Source organism: Hydra vulgaris, chromosome 01, assembly GCF_038396675.1.
Source record: "Hydra vulgaris chromosome 01, alternate assembly HydraT2T_AEP".
Taxonomy (NCBI): Eukaryota; Metazoa; Cnidaria; class Hydrozoa; order Anthoathecata; family Hydridae; genus Hydra; species Hydra vulgaris.
In genome coordinates, this window is record NC_088920.1 from 11,097,423 (window position 1) to 11,117,216 (window position 19,794).

At 27.0% G+C, this 19,794-nt stretch overlaps 1 protein-coding gene across 1 annotated transcript; it reads right to left on the minus strand.

The window, feature by feature from the left end:
• Positions 1-3,501: 3,501 nt before the first annotated feature.
• LOC136074782 (uncharacterized) lies at positions 3,502-15,237 on the minus strand. The gene is made up of 4 exons (XM_065787076.1): positions 15,073-15,237; positions 9,488-9,584; positions 5,075-5,124; positions 3,502-3,788 (listed from the first exon to the last, which is right to left on the minus strand). Exons 1-4 carry the CDS (start codon positions 15,149-15,151, stop codon positions 3,601-3,603), a joined length of 414 nt encoding a protein of 137 aa, XP_065643148.1. The 5' UTR covers positions 15,152-15,237; the 3' UTR covers positions 3,502-3,600.
• Between the last annotated feature and the right edge of the window lie 4,557 nt (positions 15,238-19,794).

Here is a 19,794-nt window from a genome sequence, read left to right on the forward strand (position 1 = left end):
CAAACCGTTAAAAAAGAAGACACCATTAGACGAAAAAAATAAATATTAATAAAATATTATAATAATGGCTTATATTATATTTTTTTTCAAAATTGCGACCCAAGTTCTAACTTTTACATTTTTCCGTATCTCAATTGAGAACAATTTCCCCAATTCCTCAATTGAGAACAATCTCCCCAATTCCTCAATTGAGAAATAAAATCTCAATTGAGAACAATTTCCCCAATTCCTCAATTGAGAAATAAAATCTCAATTGAGAACAATTTCCCCAATTCCTTAATTGAGAAATAAAATCTCAATTGAGAACTATTTCCCCAATTCCTCAATTGAGAAATAAAATCTCAATTGAGAACAATTTCCCCAACTCCTAGCTCGAGTCTAACTCTGGCTTATTTTATCTCGAGAGATTCCCTAATTTTTCTGGTTCGCTATTCTGGAAATATATTTCTTGTAAGAGATGTTTTTATATGTAGATTTTTTTTTTGCACTAGTTAAAAATTCTTCAAAGACACCAGAAATGAAACTATTCTCCTATTATTGCTTTTATAAATTTTACACTTGAAAACATTTTAAATGTTGATGAGTTATAGCTGTTTTTGTTATATTTGATGCAAGTAATCTAAGTTGCTTGAACTAGACTGTGTAATAAAAGCCCACAAAGAAATATGAAACATTTTTATTGAAAAAGCTTTTTATATAAAGGAGGATAAATAATAAAAATAAAGATAAGCGAACAGATGTTCAGAATAAACACAGATTTATGTTAAGAAGAAAAAGCTTATATACAAGTCATAGTCAACATTAATTTTATCGTTAAAAGTATACCTAAATCAAAACATGCCACATAAGTAACCATAAATCTTTATTAAATACAAATGTTTTACTTTATTTAAAACAAATATTCATATACACCAAACAGCCCTGGCAGCAAGATTACAATGGGAAAAGTATTACCTATGTTAGTTTTTGGCTAATCTAATGTTTCACTATGTATTAAGCATATCAATCAACTTATTTGCACATATTGAAATCAGGTAAAAAAATTGGATGACTGGAAAATTTTTTCAGAATGGAAAGTACAAAGAAAGTTGGGCAATTACTTTCGTTCTTAAGATGTGAAAGTAGCACTCCTATAATATAACTTTCTAACCCTTCCATACAATAAAGGAGTAAAGAATATTTCTTTTTCTTAACACGGTATTTTTTATAGTAATACAAAGCATAAAATTTATTGTTGTAACAAAATTGTGCGTGTACGTCTCTAAATAGTCGATAATTACGCACCCCATATCCCTGTCTGGATATTGGATAGGGGGATTTTCGGTAGATTTCGGTAAATATTCGTTAAAAAAAATTTTCAGTAATCTATCATTTATAATATAAATAATATAAAATTATTAAATCAGTTTGTTTTTTAATATAGTTGTATTTAACTAATCAAAAACAGAAAGAAAGCGATAATTCGATGTGGCTATCATATAAAAAAAATGTTTCTTGATTGCCAAATTAATCATATACAAAAGATTTTAATGAAAAATACTGTTTAATATAATTAAAAGTATAAAAATCAAAATCAATTTCCTTCTTTTTTGTTCCTGATTCATCATTAAATGAAAAAAATAAATGAAAAAGAAAATGACATTTCTCAGCTTTTTAACGACATCATAAGCTGAAACTTACAACACTGGTATATCCTATTGTAATGAACAAAACCTTACTAGAAAAAGTAAAAACAATTTTAAAATAGCAGCACTTGAAATTTTAAAAGAGACTATTTATTTATAAAGCAAAGGGAAATTATCATTATATTCAAAAGGAAACTAGTTTAAGGTTAATTCTAAAAAAGTATTGCAGTTGTATCTAAAAAGAAATCTGAAAATTGGAGCTCAATTGCATACCTGGTTTACAAGATATGAATAATTTGCTGTTTTTAATAAGACAAAGAAAAGATAAATCAAGTTTCTAAGTTGAAAAAAAATTTAATGGTTAAAAGTTTCCTTAAGCATAAGAGCCTACTCCCCTATTTTCATTTTTGTTAATTGGCATTATAGGAAGGAGCTTGAACGCGATATTCTAGAAATGAAATCATTCTCAAAAACGAACCTAAAATAGGGGACCTAAAATACTTTTTTTAATGTAAAAAAAAAATTTTAAAATAAAAGTATTTTAGAAGACCTAAAATACTTTTTTGTAAAGTAAAAAAAGTTTTTTTTTTTTTTATCAGAATATCTCTTTAACCAAATCTGCATATTTAATGAGTTTTTTTTAATCAAAATTTGAATGAAAGAAACTTTTTTTATAGGTAAAAAATACTTTATTGCGAATAAAAAAAATGGCTGCTCTTTTAACTTGTTATACAAGTTATTATTTGCTACCAGCCTCAAATAATTTTCAATTTTTGGCTTAAAATTGTTGAAAAAATAAACAGTAAATTATGTTTAATACTTTTTGCACATAATAATACATTATATAATAATTTTTATAGTTTGCACCAACTTATCCTATTTTTTTGGAGGTTCTAAAGGGCTCCAAATCGGGAGAGAGTTCCAAAGGGCTGAAATGTGTGAAGAAAAACTAAAGGAATAAAAGTTAGAGTATGCAGGGACATGTGCAATAAAAAGATGCAACTTTGCTGAGTGCCAAGTCAATATAGATTGAGTTTTAGTTGGTAGAACTGGATATCATAATTCCTTTGAGCAGCGACCATGATAATATTTACAGAAAAGAGAAAGAGATGCAACTTTACGACTATGGAAGAAAATCTCAAATTTGTAATATAAAGCAGATCTAACCTTTTTTTAATTGCCTCCACTTTTCTTACGCTGCTTTCAGCCGCTTGCTCCAATAAATTTTTAACTGCAGGTCTGGTTCCAGCTTCAGTTAAATTTCGCTCCCAATTTGTGGCTCCATTAGAAGAAATAACGATTTAGAGGTGATCGCCAATAGAAAGATCGCAGCCATTAAAAAAACGTGTATAACGCAAATTTGATGTAAAATATTAAATTTTTGCACTTAAGTAATAATTAAATTGCTTGATAATTTAAGACAAACATCAAAGATTTTATCATTGATCCGGAGACGGGAGGTAAAAACTTTGCCTCCAGTTTAGCGACCTAAGCCATTTGGAAAGCAGAAGTTTCTAAAGGCGGCCTCAATACTTTCTGGAGACGACCAATCAAATTAAAGTATAATAAAATGTATAATAACAAAATTAATTTATAAAGTTTAATTTAATAAAACTATTTATAAAATATAATATAATGAATTAAACAAATATAAAATATATTATAATAAGTTATAAAATTTATTTTTTAAATTTTTTTGGCAGGGGCAGACATAATATAAAAATTTTTACAAATAATAATTCGCTGATAACAAACTTCATTATATTTAAATATATTTCGTTTCGATTAAATAATTCCGTCATCAGACTTTTTACGTATGTTGACGGTCTGAGCTAATCGAGCTGAACTACTACACAAAAGTAAATAATAGGTAGTATTCATTTGTGTTTTATTCTTTTATTTCTTTTTAAAAAAAATCAGTAATATATGTCGTTAAAAACTTATTAAAAGTTAAAAAACTTTTCTGTCATATATATTATGTTGATAAAACTCTCCAAACAAACTGATTAGCTTGCAAGTCATTCCATCTATCTTGAGTTAAAATAACAAGCGCTGGTTTTCGATTAAAATTAAGCTCGATAATATTTCTTCGATTTGTGTAACCATAAATCATCTCTGTTTTGTTACTGTAGCCAATCACATCGTAAAACTGAACTGGAAGAACTAAAATTTTGAATAAAAATAAAACTTGTTTCAAACTTGGATGTAAAAATATAAAAGTACTACATACCCTCCTTGACCCCTAAAAAATTGACGGATGTTTTTGATGTTAGTTTTATTAATTAGATGAATGAGTTAGGTAAGAGCGATTAGATTTTTTGAGGATTAAATCATTTTATCATATTTTGAGACGTTAAAAATAACTTTTTTCATAAATTAGTGAGTTGTTTAATAAAAATTTCTAAGCTAAAATTTTAAAAGTATTCAGTTAGCTTATAAATAACACTTTATTATAAATGAAGTGAGAATATGTTTTTTTGCCGTAAAATAGTCCCCATTTTTTTTGATTTGGGTAAGGGTATAAATTCTAACTATGATGTGTCACTATTTGTTAACCAAATGTTAACCTATATTTATAATATATGATACGATATGGTTACGTCGATAAATAAGAAATAGTGTTAATTTAAATCTTTCATGTTTTTCTAAGAACTGTTACTTTCTTAGTTACGCTTCACTGAAATTTTTTTTTTTTTTATAAGATAAAAAATATTTTTTTTAATAAGATAAAAAAAACATTTTTTTAATGCTGATACTGAAACTTGAAATAAATCTGCAAATTCTCTCGTTGTTTTTTTAAGTTTTTTAAGCACACAAAATAATATTATGGAAATAGAAATTTGCAGCGACGTTTTTCAACGCGAAATTTTACATATTGGATTTGCATAAACTAAATGTTGCATATCACAAAGTTGTATATCAGATTCTGGTCAGTCAAAAATAAATAGTTTTCAGTTAATTTTTACATATCTATACATATTTCTATAATTAGTTTTAGATCTATAACTCCGTGTTCAACTTTAAATATACAACTCTTTATTTTTTCAATACACTTTAAGCATGTTTTTGATATATTATTATATTGCATAACAAATATTGAGTTAAATTTTGAAAAAGTATAGATAACATTGTTGAAAGTTGAGCCCAACATTTTATTGCGTGTTTATGTATTAAAAGTCAAACCATAAAAATAGCATAATTTTTAAAATGCTAGATAGATAACTTTGATAATTTTAGAATATTGAAAGTCTAATTTATGTAAACAAATTAATTATTTTAAATTTTTCTCACATTCTATTATAAATTTTTGCTAATCAGAATGATGTTGTGTGGGTGTAGCAGGTGATGATCATGGCTTTAGATTTTATAAATTGTTATTGGATCAAACAAAAATAGTTAAAGGAATGAAAAAGCTAAAAGTTACTTACAAACAAAAAAAAATTACTTACAGACGACAATACCAGTTTTTATATCTCTTTGGTAACATGAACTCTGCTGCCTAAATACCAGAAAAAATTTCCTAATATGTTTAATTAAAATAGTTTTGGGATATCACATTTTAACCTGATCTACAAACCAAAAAGATTATGGTGTGACCACGGATTCTTACTTAAAATGCATTAATCATATTTCAATTATCGTCCGCGCATCAAACATTTGAGGATATTCAATCCTTAAGTGTTTTAAAAGTTGCAACCCACGTGTTATCGTAAAAGCTTACACTACTTACATAAAACCGATCTTAGATTAATGCTTTCTGTTTTGGTCGCCAAACCGCACTGGAATGAAAAAAGCAGTGGAAAGAGTACAAAGGCGTTTTACCAAGATAGTTGTTAACCTAAATTACTTTTAATATTTTAACAGACTTAAAATTCCTGGTTTGGAACTACTAAAAATTTGTCACTTATGCAAGACATATTACATGTTACAAAACTCTGAACAATTTAGTTAACCTAAATAAATGAAGTTCCTTTTTAATAAACAACTATATTTACTCTCGAGGTGACAAATTCAAATTACGCAAAGGAAAGTATAAACTCGTAAATGTACGTAAACACTCTTTCTCAATCATGTTGTAAATAACATAGCATCAGGGCCGTCCCGAAGAAATTTGAATAATGACGTATCTGTTTTTTGCCAACTAAAGCCAAACAAATTTTTTTTGCCCACTAACTTATCTAAAAGAAAAAAAAAAAAGGTTCCCCGATGGCGGACATTTGCCGACTGTCAACTATAGATCCAAGTTTGACGTCTCTAGTGTCCAATTTGCCCACTAATAAAATTTGTAAGGGGCCTAGACACCCTTTTACGCCGCCGCCGCCGCCTCGGAACGGTCCTATCTAGCATATATATTATGTAATAGTAGGGCACGTTGTCAGAGTCCTTCATATTTTATGGACCTGAGTGTCCTTTAGATCATTTATCACTGTTCTAATAAATTTTAAACTAATCTAATCTAAAAGTTTTTTTTTACTTCTGCTTTTTTTAAGACTGCTTTTTTTTACTTTATAAAAAGTAATATTTAATATATTTACATTGCTTTAAAAATATATATCGAACTTGGTTTTTAAAATAATAGGCGCACAAAAGGCCGTTTAAAATTAATTATAAATCCCAGAAAAATTAGTAAAAAGTTAGTTATAAATGCTAGAAATTTTTTTGATATAAAAACTATCGATATTTATCTTTTAATTACTGTGTCTCTAACCAGTCTACTTACCTGTTTAAGATAATTAACTGTTTAAAATTCATAAACATTTCAAGTTTATGATAAATACTTAAAAAAAAAAATCCCTCAAAAACCAATTAATACATTTTTTACGACATAAACTATCGCTGGCCAAAATTATAAACGCGAGAGCCGCATATTAATACTGAAGTATATCAAAAGGTCGCAACAAAATGTTGCTATGCGAACTTCATCTTTAAACAAAAAATCGGCAAAAGTAAATTTTTATACAGCAATACTTAAATATCATTTTGAATGGAAATTGTACTTTTATAAACTTAGTGTGGACACAATTTATGTTTAGTATTTAGTTTTTTGTAAATATAAAGAAAGTAAAGGCTTCTTCAAATGTAAACTTGGCTACATAAAATCTGTTTCATTTTTGTTCACACAAGAAAACTATATATAGAAAGAATTGAGAAAGCATCTCCAGGTCATCAATTTTTTTTAAATTAACACAACTACAACCATAAGTTTTCCTATAAAAATAATTGGGAGCAAGATATAAAAATCTAAAGATTACAAAGTTTCTTCAAAAAAAATAAAAGCAATGTTGAAATTGAAAAAGAAGCTCGGTATACATATCCTGATGTAGTTTAATTCCTAGTTGCATTCATTGACTGCGTGATTCCTTGACTAGCTGGATTCCTTAACTAGTTGGATTTCTAGGAAATCACAAGGACCCTGTTTTCTACCAAATGGATGTAAAGCTAATAGAAAAACTCAAAAAACTCGCTAATAAAATATTCTTACAAATTCAGTTAGACTAAAATATTCTTACAAATTCAGTTAGATTCTTACAAAGTTAGACTCGCGCCTAGTTTTTTCTTCCAAAAATATGGGTGATGTCATTGAAAAGCGTAATGATATATTTCAATGAGACATCAGAATAATGGAAAAGAGATATTAATGACAATGGGATATTGCTTTGACAGAAGATTGTAATTGGTCTCTAGTCAGAAAAGAAAAGTTGATGCGATTATCAAAACACTTTTAATCTTGAGAGCGATTATCAAAGCACTTTTAATCTTGAGAGCGATTATCAAAGCACTTTTAATCTTGAGAGCGATTATCAAAGCACTTTTAATTTTGAGGGCGATTATCAAAACACTTTTAATCTTGTAGTAAAGAACTGTATTGTAAAAGTAAAAAAATTGTAAAAATCTAATATTGTAAGCTTTAAAACATTTATAGTAAAGAATTGTTTTTTCTTAATACTTTTCAATGTATGAAAATGTGTTGTATGCAATGAAATTATCCTTAAATGTTAAAATATATTAATACAGTATACTCACTTTACAAAAGTTGCGCTTTTTTCAAGTAAATAGGATAAGTTAAGGATAAATTAAAAACGATCAATGTTGAAAAACAAATGCAATTTTGGCGGAAAAAAATACTTAAGTAGGTTGAAAAGTCCAAGTGTGCAAGACCTTTTTTACATTATGCAATCATTATGATTTTATGACGCATAATTTTTATACATGTTCGACACAAAAATGTGTCAAACATAACTAGTATTTAAATTATAAATATAATCGTTTTATAAAAATCGTATTAAAAATACCAACTTCTTTTTGTGTATTTGATACGCAAAAAAGAAGTAAACAGTTGGTATATTTAATATAATTTTTATAAAACAAGAGTTCTAAATGTAAGTTTGGTACTCAATAGAGAATAAAAGTATTATACACTCGATAGAATATTTGTATACTCATCTTTATAATCTGACATGCTTTTCTAAGCCGTGTTTGATGCCTAATGGATTGGCTAAAGCGTATATAGTAACACGTAGAAAATAAATATTATTACACGTAGTACAGCAAGTGATGTTTTTGATGTACTGTTACAACTTAATGGTCCTGGTATATAAAGTAAATATTTTTTCATTGTTTTAGTAACAGTTATATAAGTAGAATATATAAATTATAAAATAGTATTATATAAAAAAGTTTATAAAATATATAGTAGATAACTGTATATATTTAAATATAACTGCAACTAAGGCAACTGGAGAACCATTAACTGCTGTTTTCTTTTAAAGATGAATACGGCAAATGAATTTTAAATTAAAGATATTTGAGGAAAAAAAGCCAGATTAATTAATGTTTATTAAACAATAATAATAAATTGTGTAAAAAGATGCTACTATGCTGAATGATATATCACAAAAAATTACTTTTAGGCTGAATAAACAAAAGATGAAAGCTTGCTTTAGCAGAGCATTATTTCAAAGACTAACCCGAAAATGATGAATACAAGAAAGAAAAACGGAAAAATAAAGGTAGAGAATAAAATGAGGAAGGACATAATAACATTAAAACTATCCATTTGAATTATTAGCAATTAGCGCTACCAGAGAGAAAATATTAATAGGATGGGTAATAAAATTAATGAAAAAAAACACAATGCTAAGAATGAAGCACACGCTACCCAATTTGTAATTACAACAGTACCAGCTCACGGACAAAAAGAAAGTCTTGATCAATATTTTCAGATATTATTTTCACTCATTTTGTTAAAAAAAAAAAATAAGAATTAAAAAATAATAAGAAAATTATTAGAATCACTCATTTTGTTAAAAAAAATAATAAGAAATAATAATAAAAAGATAACTAAGTCAAGGTACTTTTTATAAGCATTTTTTCAGGTGAAAAAAGCACCTGAAAAAATGTTTTTTAGCAAATGAAAAAGGTTAATTAAACTTGATCCAAACCAAATAGGTGAATTGACACACAATTATATACTTTATACTTTATACAATTATATACTTTACTTTAGCCGAATAATAATCATTGAAATTGAGATCCAAAATAGCACAGCCGACTTTATATTAGTTAATAGATAAAAGAGATAATTTATTATAGCCTTCTATAAAAAAATATTATACACACACACAGACACACACGCACGCACACTCACGCAGACACACACACCCAGACACACACGCATACAAAACGCACATAAATATATTTAGAGGCCATTTAACAATTGGGTGTAAGGGGTGTTAAACCCCTATTTTCCCAAAGAAGACAATTTTTAAGTATAAGTCGGTATACACACACACACACACACACACACACACACACATACACACATACTTTTTTTTACAAATATCTTTTAAAAATGTTTTAACCTTTTTTGAATAGGCTTGCATGTATACTGATAAACACTTGTTTCAAAAACGGTTCCATTTACGTTACTATAGCTCCAAACAGGATAGATATGTTGATCTAAAATTCATACAAGTTTTTTATTATAACATTTAGTTTAACAGAAAACGGGAAATTTTAATCAAACAGCAGTTAAAACAGTTTGGATAATATATATACAACAATATTATCTTTTAATTAAGTTTTTTACATTTTTTACATTTATTCTGATTTTTTTAATTATTAGCTACATTCACTCTTTTTTACGATGATAATCTAATAAAATTATTATTTATAATCATAGTATTAAGGATTCAATGTTATACATCCATAATTTTTTAGATATATTAACTGTATTTAATTGGGAAGCAGAAGTATCTGTAGCTTTCAAAAACATAGTACCTTTAAGGTTATAGGAAAAGTTGTTTCAAGATTTTATACTTTAATATCTTATGGACCTAAGTCCATAAGATATTAAAGTATGTCCATAAGTTAAAGAATACTTTTTCAAGATTCAGATTATTAATGGATAAAAGAAAGGAATGTTTATTTGCTTTTTTAGGGAAAACTTTTATGGAGGTAAGAGTTAGGTTTTTGTGTTGGTGATTCCAGAGAAATGGGAGTTTAGGAGCTGAACAAGATCACAAAGTTTAAGAACCTTTTAAGAAAGATAAACTACAAAAAGATTGGATTTGTAATTAAATATAAATAATATAATAAATTTGTAATGAACTATAAATGTCCCTATACCTGACAACCATATCGTATATGAGAACCAAAAATAGTATTGTATATGTTTAATAGTGTTGCCAGATATAATGGCAAACCTAAGGCAGCATTCTATTTTGCTTAATTTTATAAAAAAGTCTTTAGAATGGAATACAAACAAAAATTTTGAGTCAATGCTATTTCCATAATATTTTATTGAGTTTATTGGATTGATTTTCTGCCCACTTATTGTAAAATTGAAGTTTTCATTAATTTTGATTTAATGGATTGTAATTTTGTTTTGATTAATGGAAATGTAACCAGTTCAGTTTTGGTCCAGTTAAGTAGAAGCTAATATTAACAAAGCCACTGAACTATATTGGTAAGATCATAGTTAATATGTTTGGTTAATTTTTTTAAAGATTTATTGATAATTTTTTTAAAGATTTATTGATAATGAGCTGAAATTTTTTTAAAGATTTATTGATAATGAAAGTTAGTGTATCAGCAATGTGGTAAACGGTTGAAAACCTCATGGAGCTAATAAACTAAGTTCATTAATGTGAAGAAGTAAAAGTAGAGTTCCTAATACAAATTCTTGAGGGACACCAATGGAACTTTTATTTAGATTTTGAGTCTATAAACGGAAACAAAATCTAATTTGTTGTGAAGATAGGATGTAAACCTTTTAAAAGGAGCTCCTTTGATTCTATATTATTCTAATTTTTGTTCACATTGAGTATATCATTAAAAGTTTTTCTCATTTAAAGATTGATTTTAATAAGTGAGTGGGTTGTGGAGTGATTAGCACCGAACCCATTCTGGTGTTTGTAAAGGCATTTAAATTTATCAAAAAAAACGTAGGTCCACTTTTGCATAACTTTTTAAGAATTGTGTTTAGGTTAAAAAAGTTTTATGGGTTGGTTGTTAGACGTTGTATATCAATTTTTAAATATTGGTGTGGCTCTCATTTAAGTTAACTCACCGTTACAAAAAATTATTTTGTTAACTTAGCGTAAAAAAACTTTTTTTAAAGGTGAAATATTTCAAATTTATATATTCAAAAAGTGTATTATTGGCTCAGTATTTTTCGGCCAAACTCACTTACCAATAACTCAAGAAATACTTAACAAATTAATTCTAAATTTTTTTTATAATGATTTTCTATAGACATATATTTAATTGTATTGGTATTTTATAATGACTATCAGTGTATCAGCCTAAAATAAGTAAAAAATTGAATTGTTGGAAAAGTAATATAAAAGTTTTTTATTAGGAGATATACTGAGGTGATAAAGGAAGACTCAAACTGTCCAAAGAAAAAAAAACGGTGGAAAGAAAAAAGATTTTGTTGACAAAAATAAAGTAAGTTTGATCAATCGCAAAGAGATATCGCCAAAAAGTTTGAATGCAGACGTTTCTTTGTCAGAAATGCACTCAAGATCAAGGGTTTGAAAACTTTTATCAAGAAAAAAACTCCGAAGCTATCAATTAATAGAAAATTAAAAGCAATACGCCGTACAAAGAAACATGTCAAACTTTTTAAAAGCAAAAATTTATACATTTGCCGAAAAAACTTACTGCAAAAAACGTTTCTCCTATTTTTCCTATATACTGGCCTAACCATCAACACTCAATAGTGTCTATGACATCAACAAATTTACTTATATTAAGATTGAAACGTTTGCTCCAAAGATCCTTGTGTGACAAGCAATTTGTCACTCGAAAGACTTTGACTTCAGAAACGTCTTTCGCCATTTACTAACAACCACAGCAAGTCAGTTATCTTTAGGCCGTATTTGACAACGATTCTCTACTTTAAGAAGGCAAACAAGTAGTACAACCAAAACAGCATTAAAATTTTCCAAAAAAATGTGAACCCTACGAATTGCCCTAAACAGCGCGTTATCAAGTAAATAGGCAACTTTAAAAAGAATCTTGTTGAAAAGTTACTGTTCTGTGAAAGATGACAAAAAGTTTAATCAAAAATGGATAGGAGCACTAAAAAAGGTCATTGAAATTCCTCTGAATTCTGAACCAAAATCTGTCATTAAAAAGTTTAAATAATACAATAAATATCATTATGAATAAATTTTTTTTTTTTTATGATGAAATTTATTGTATTCTTTGAGTTATTACTAACTAGGGTAGAGCAGGACTAGTTAAGCAATTTTTACTAAATCTGACAGATCTCATGAACGGTGCGTCAAATTTACATAATTTTTTCAATATTTGAAAGATAATATAACCTGCTAAAAATTTGTTAAGAAAAAAGTATAGTTTTTGATTTTTTTGAGAAGAAATTTCCTAAAGTTTGCGGAGCTGCTCAACTTACCCCAGTGGGGTACGTTGAGCCATAGTGTGCAGGAAGTTGAGCAATCAGCAAATAAATGGATATGCATGGCACAAAACTTGGGCGAATCAACAATAAAACTTTCACTAACAGTAAGTGTGTATATAATTTATAAAGTTTTTCATTTTACACAGATTAATGACGTAAGTAAAAAAAGAAAAAAATAAGTTGTAAGAAAGTATCAAAAAATATAAAAGTATTTTATACAACTCTGTTGAACTTCGAAGCCTTATTTGAAAATTGATAGATTTAAAAATATATATAAGTAGTGTACCGCTAAATTATTTCTTATCAAAGCTGTTTCTTTGTGTTCGATAGTTCACAAAGTTTTATTTACCTTTTTCAAAGCTGCCCAACTTACCCCTACTAGAAAAGGTGAAACATTAGGTAAGGTTTTAAAGAGAGTAGTAAGACTAATGAAAAAACGGCTTTTTGTTGAAAGTCCAGTAAATTGGTAAAATATCAACACTTAAGTGATGGCAGATAAGAAAATATTATTAGCATCCAAGTGAAAAATAGTGAAATTTTTTTTTACTTTTTTGGTCCAAAATTTAAAAAATGCCAATGTACCTTTCTTACCTGTTTTACAGCGATCTTTTGTTACGCATTTTGTTAATATTCTAATTCTCTAACTTTCATCCATCGATGTTTTGTCATGGGATGCGTAGTTTCTGAGATAATGCAAAACTTACTCCCATGCCCAATTAGCCCTGCTCTACCCTATATCCGGCCTGAAAGTACTGAACCCAACCGATAAAATAAAACGTATATTTCAATAGAGTTAAGTTAAAAAGTATATTAATTTAAACAAAACTTTTCAAAGAAGTTTCATATTAGTAACGGAAGAAAAAAAATTATAAAATTTTTTTTATCAAAGTTTCTCCGTTACGTTACATTTCATAAAAGTATAATTATGGCACTTTTTATCAGCTATTTTTTTTAAACAAGTCAAGAATATAGCCATGATCAAGCCACGTTGAAAAGTTTAGCTAACCAGGAACATACACATAAGTTCAACTTTCGTATATTTCTGGTTAAGCTAAATTAGAAATATTTGCAAAAAAAATTGCATTGACTGGACCTCGGATACTAAATTACCTTAAAAAATGCATTACACTCCACCCCTATAAGCTTTAAAAACAATTTTTTTTTTACTATAATATATTTAATTTAATTAAAAGGTTTTTATATTATATAAGATTTAAAATTCCTTTCGGGATCTTTTTTTTTTTTTTAGTTTATTTTAGTCTCCAAAAAACTTTTCTTAAATAAAATATAAATATTTTTCATATATATATATATATATATATATATATATATATATATATATATATATATATATATATATATATATATATATATATATATACTTTTGAAATATATAGTTCAAAATATTTCCCCTTAAATGAAACAAATATTTTGAGGAAAGCTTGAAAAAAATTTTTTTTTTGTTGCGTAACTTCGATAAGAGAGTTTTTTGATCAAATACACCACTGTGCTGCGTCCTCCTTTTTTACGTAGGAGAACACAGAGAGAAACCTAATCTAAATTCAAGTTTTTACGTCAAAAATAGGAAGGCGTTATTCACTTTAGTTTGAATGACTTAATACTCGCCATTTTTAACTGTATACTATAAAATGATGCATTTTTACAATTATAGTTGTATTTAAGAACATTATAAAAAGTGTTATTACTTGTATAATTATCATTTTTATTGTAATGAGTATCATTATAATATAAATATTGTTTCGTTAGAATCACTATAATTAGTATACTACTTATCATTTGCACATTTTACATGGGAACTTACATATTGTATGGGAACTTATAAAACTGAACCGAAATTTCTTAATCAGAGTCAGAAACAAGTATTTTGCGTAATAAATATTGATCATATAAACATTTTATCATGCAAACATTTTAAACATGCCAGTGGTCGTTACACCCCAACAAACATTTGGTCTACAAAAGACGTTTTTATTATGTCTTTCAAAAGTATTAGACATTATTATATGCTTAAAAGACGTCTTTTTTAGATCGAATGTTTGCTGGGACCAGCCAGAATGTAATTGCGTTAATACAAACGCTTTATTATAGTCACGTAAGATCCTCATAGCGCTCATTATGCTTTTCCTCCTCCTCACTAAACAGAGACTATTATTCAAAATGGAATGAGTCTCATAACTCTGATGAATATCTATTATTTTGGATTCTTACTTTACGCTTTTTACTATCTTTATTTAGAATTATCCCTCCCAAGTCTACCTAACAAAACAATTCTGTCACCTGTTTGCGTTCATAGTATTGCAGAAAATAAAAAATACAATTACAACACTTTATATATAGTATCTGTTTTAAGAGTCTTTTTTTATTGTATAATGCGCGTAATTAAAAACTTAATAAAACATTTTATAACACTGTAAACGCCAAATCGTCGTCTTATACTTAATAAAATTATTTGCAGTTTTGTTGTTAATGAAATTATTTTTAATAAATTATGAAACTCACAGCAATTTATAGTCAAGACGCTTAACATAATAAAGAAAAATCTTTTTACTTCAAAAACCATCACCACATTTTGAAACATTGTAAAATTTGACTAAAAATGTAAAAAATTCTTTTCCTGCAACGGATGCGTACCAAGTTCAATTTTTTTTTATTAAGAAATGATCGAGTTATAATTTTTATATATATATATATACTTTAGAAGATGAATGGTCTCTTGGGGATGAATAGTCTTGACGTAAAGGTTTGTGATATATTTGCTGGAATCAACAGGAAAAATTGCTTAAAATGAATAGAATCAGCAGGATAAACTGTTAGAATAATTTACTTAATGAAATAATTTTATTAAGTAAAGTCATTACTTTAAAACTCATTAAGTAATAGCATTATAAAAAATTGATACAATTGCGTTGCGTGAAAACAGTTTCGTTATTGAAGATTTTTATTTTTTTGCTGAGCAACAAGTTGTTCACCTTTTGATAATACAATTGTGCGGTCTGTTAAATAATACAATTGTGCAATCTGTTAAATAGTACGATTGTGTGGTCTGTTAAATAAATTATTTACAACTAATTGTTAAATAGTTAAATTGTAAAATGTTAAATAGCACTTGATTTTATGTTAAATAGTGTTTTAATCATTTCTAAATAGTTTCATTAATAATTAACTCCTACGTCCTTTTTTAGTTAATTTTTTATGTTTATTGCATGCATTATAAGATATTACTAGTATTGTAGTGTATACTTTACATATACGAAAGGGTGTGTAACGTCAGGGGTCCCAATACAATTTTGCCTACTTAAAAAAAAAAGAAAGATCCCTGTTTTTTGAAATTTGCCGACTGAGTGGTTTAGATTTGATGACTTGTCTTAAAAGGTCAAAAAGTATATACAGGGGCGGATCCAGACAAAGGGGGTAACTTTTCAGGGTTTTTATTAATTTGGTGGATCTAGACCATTTTAAGAAGGAAGAAAGAAGGCAATTTTATGATTTGGTGAATCCATACTAGGTTGACAATTTTCAGTTTGATTATTTTTTTATTTTTTAGGTGCCCCAAGAAGTCTTAACGGTCTTGTCACAGAGCACCACGGAAGTGCATTTAACCAGGAAGTTCACGCCTCCTTCCTTACCGTGACGCGAAATATGCCCAGTGGTCGTTTCGAACCTGAATCTCCTGCTTATATAGCAAGTGCTCTAACCACTGCACCACGGCCGCACAATTTTGTGAGCAAAATGATTTGTGAGCAGGCAAGCCCACTAATCATAAAACATTTAGTTAATTCTTTTAGATTTAGACTCTTACATACTGATTTTTTAAATTTTCTTTGCATCACATTTTATTAATTTTCTTATCACTTCTAAACAGCCTCACTAGTTTATATCCGTTTTCAATTAAAATACTTTGTTAAATATATAAATATAAAAAATATTCTTTCCAAATTATTTGAGGGAAGGCGATTGCCTCCAACGCCCCTTTCTTTTCATCCGCCCTTGTATATATATATATATGTATATATATATATATATATATATATATATATATATATATATATATATATATATACATATTTCTATTTGCAGAACTGCAGAACTGATAGATTTGACAACCATGTTTATATCTGTCAATGTTCCCAAAAAAGTGTAACTAAATCTTTTATCCAACTTTTTGTTTTCTTTAAGCTTAATAAATGAAAGTTTTTTGTTGTCATATGAAAAGCATCTGCACAAACAAAAACATGATATTTTTAATTGATTCTTCCTGTGTGTAATGAGAATTTAATCCATCACAATATTTACTCATAGGAACAATATGTAATTTAAATTATTTTCATTTTTAATACAAAAATCTTGCAACAATACCAAAACCGCTCTACTGATGATTTTTTGAAAGGCCTCTAGTGTTTAAAGTTTAATTAATAATTTAAATATAAAAACACTTTGTATTAGTGTATTTTATGGAGATTAGAAAAAAATTTTAATAATAAATATTTTGAGAAAAATAGATTTACTTTTGTTTACTGGTTTGACTATCTTTTACTTTATATATATATATATATATATATATATATATATATATATATATATATATATATATATATATATATATATATATATATATATATATATATAGATATATATATATATATATATATATATATATATATATATATATATATATATATATATATATATATATATATATATATATATATATATATATATATATATATATATATATATATATATATAGATATATATACATATATATATATATATATATATATATATATATATATATATATATATATATATATATATATATATATATCTTTAGTGTTGACATCGTGTATAAAAGCATATGTTATATTAGTAAGTAAACATTAATTAATACGATTTCTCTTAATGCAATTAATAATTTGTTATTATAAATTTTCGCTGGGTTATGGTTACCAGCATCATCAGCTCGTAAAAAATTTATACAAACAATTTTTTTTGTAACGTTAGAAACAGATTAAACTGACGTCAACAGTTGAATGGCTTCGTTTTTGCCTACGTAAAAATGTCAAAAATGGAGTCTAAAATTTTGTTTTCACAAAATGCCCGTTATCAAAATTAATTCCGCAATGTAAAGGTGAACATTGAAACCTCTGTATTTTACAAGCTTCGCGCACATTTTGATCAAATTTTGCACCGTTGTTGTTTCCTTCGTAATAACGAAATCCATGAGCTTGAGAATTCTAGTTCTATAGGTCTTTTATTTATGGTCGTACTTGCAGAAATGTTTTTACAACATCATGAACAAAATGCTTTTATTCTGTATGCAATAATTTATATTTAAAACATGAGATTTATTTCCTTATTCAAATGTTTAACGAAAATGGATGCAACATATGTCAACTTTAACGGATTGGAAACTTAATTGGAAATATATAGTCCCTAAAAATCAACAAAATTCAATCAGACTCTCTTAACCTCCCTACTGTATAGTTACTGTGGATACCATCATTATCCCCGAAACTTACCAAAGCTGGCTATAGAGTTTGGCTATAAACTTTGGAAAGCTGGCTATAGAGTAGTCTTCAAATCAAATCCAAATTTAAGAACATTACTAACGTCGAAAAACAAAATTAAACTGCAACATAATAGTCAACTCGGAACTTATTTGATTGAATGCAAACGCTTAAAGAGATACGTAGGCAAAACTAATCTTCAAATTAGGACTCGAACTCAGCAACATCTAAAAAGTTTAAACGAGGACAAACGTTATCAGTCTGCAATCGCCACCCATAATAAGTTTTGCTCACAACTTGTGACCAAAACTTATTATGGGTGGCTATTGCAGAGTTTTGCGCACTTTCCGATCAAATTTTTTTGTTTCAACTTAAATTGTTTTTACGTTTTCCCACTTTATTTCTTTGTGAGACAAGAAATAAGTGGGAAAACGTAAAAACAATAAAAGTTGAAGCAAAAAAATTTGATCGAAAAGTGTACGAAGCTCTTAAAATACAGAGGTTTCAATGTTCACCTTTACATGGCGGAATTAGTTTAGATAACGGGCAGTTTGTAAAAACTAAATTATGGACTCCGTTTTTTACATTTTTACGTAAGCATGAAAGAAGTCATTCAACTGCTGACGTTAGTTAATTTTAAACTGTTTCTAACGTTACAAAAAAATTTTTTGTATAAATTTTTAACGAGCTTATGATGCTGGTAACCATAACCCAGCAAAAGTTTATAATAACAAGTTATTAATTGTATTAAGAGTAATCGTATTAATTAATGTTTTCTTTATAATATATATATAAAACTTAAAGCTTTGGCGTATCTCTTTAAATAAAAAAAAAATTTTTATAAAAAAAATTTAAAAAATAATAAAAAATAAAAATCGTACTTATTATAACTTTATTTAAAATTAGACTAAAAACTCAAAGCTGCAGAATTTAATAAGAATTGAAAGTTTTTTGGGATAGTTTTAAGAAAATTTTTAAAACAACTATCCATGATAAATTTTTAGGACTTCGGGAAAGACACGAGGTAAGAAAAAAAAAGGAGAAAATAAAGAGTTAAAAATATTTAATAATAAAAGACTAATTCACCAAACATAGTAAAACTAGTAAAGAATCAAATATATTTAGCGCAACTAAGTAATTAAAAATAAGAGCCAGTGGAAAATTTTGTTCACGTATTTGCTATAACGATACGATACGATACGATACGATACGATACGAAACGATACGATAGTATCTTAAAAAATTTTATTAAGAGATCTGATACATCTATGTTCAAATTTAATCGTAAATTCAGGTGAGAATGTGATTGATTTTTCATTTTCTTAATCAACTAATTGCTGAGTTCAAAAGTAGTGTATTCTGAAAAATGCAAAACAATTTTTGATTCAACTGCTGAAAATATAAAAAGACTTTAGAGTAACAATTTTTGCTTTAGTTATAAACAAAACATACATTTACTAGAGCTCACCTGCAGGAGTCATGATTATTAGTATGATCTTAATTACTTCCTTGAAAAACTTTGTAAAAAATAAATCTGCAAAATGTTCAAAAAGTTCTAAATAAACTGGAACGACTTTAAAGTAATGTTGGCTCTTCAAAGTTTGTTAAGTATGATTTCCGATCTAAAGCTACACTTTTTCAAAAATACCAAATCTTAAATCTGAAAAATATGCAAGGTCAAACTCAAACATTTTTTCCTTGAGATAATTAAAAA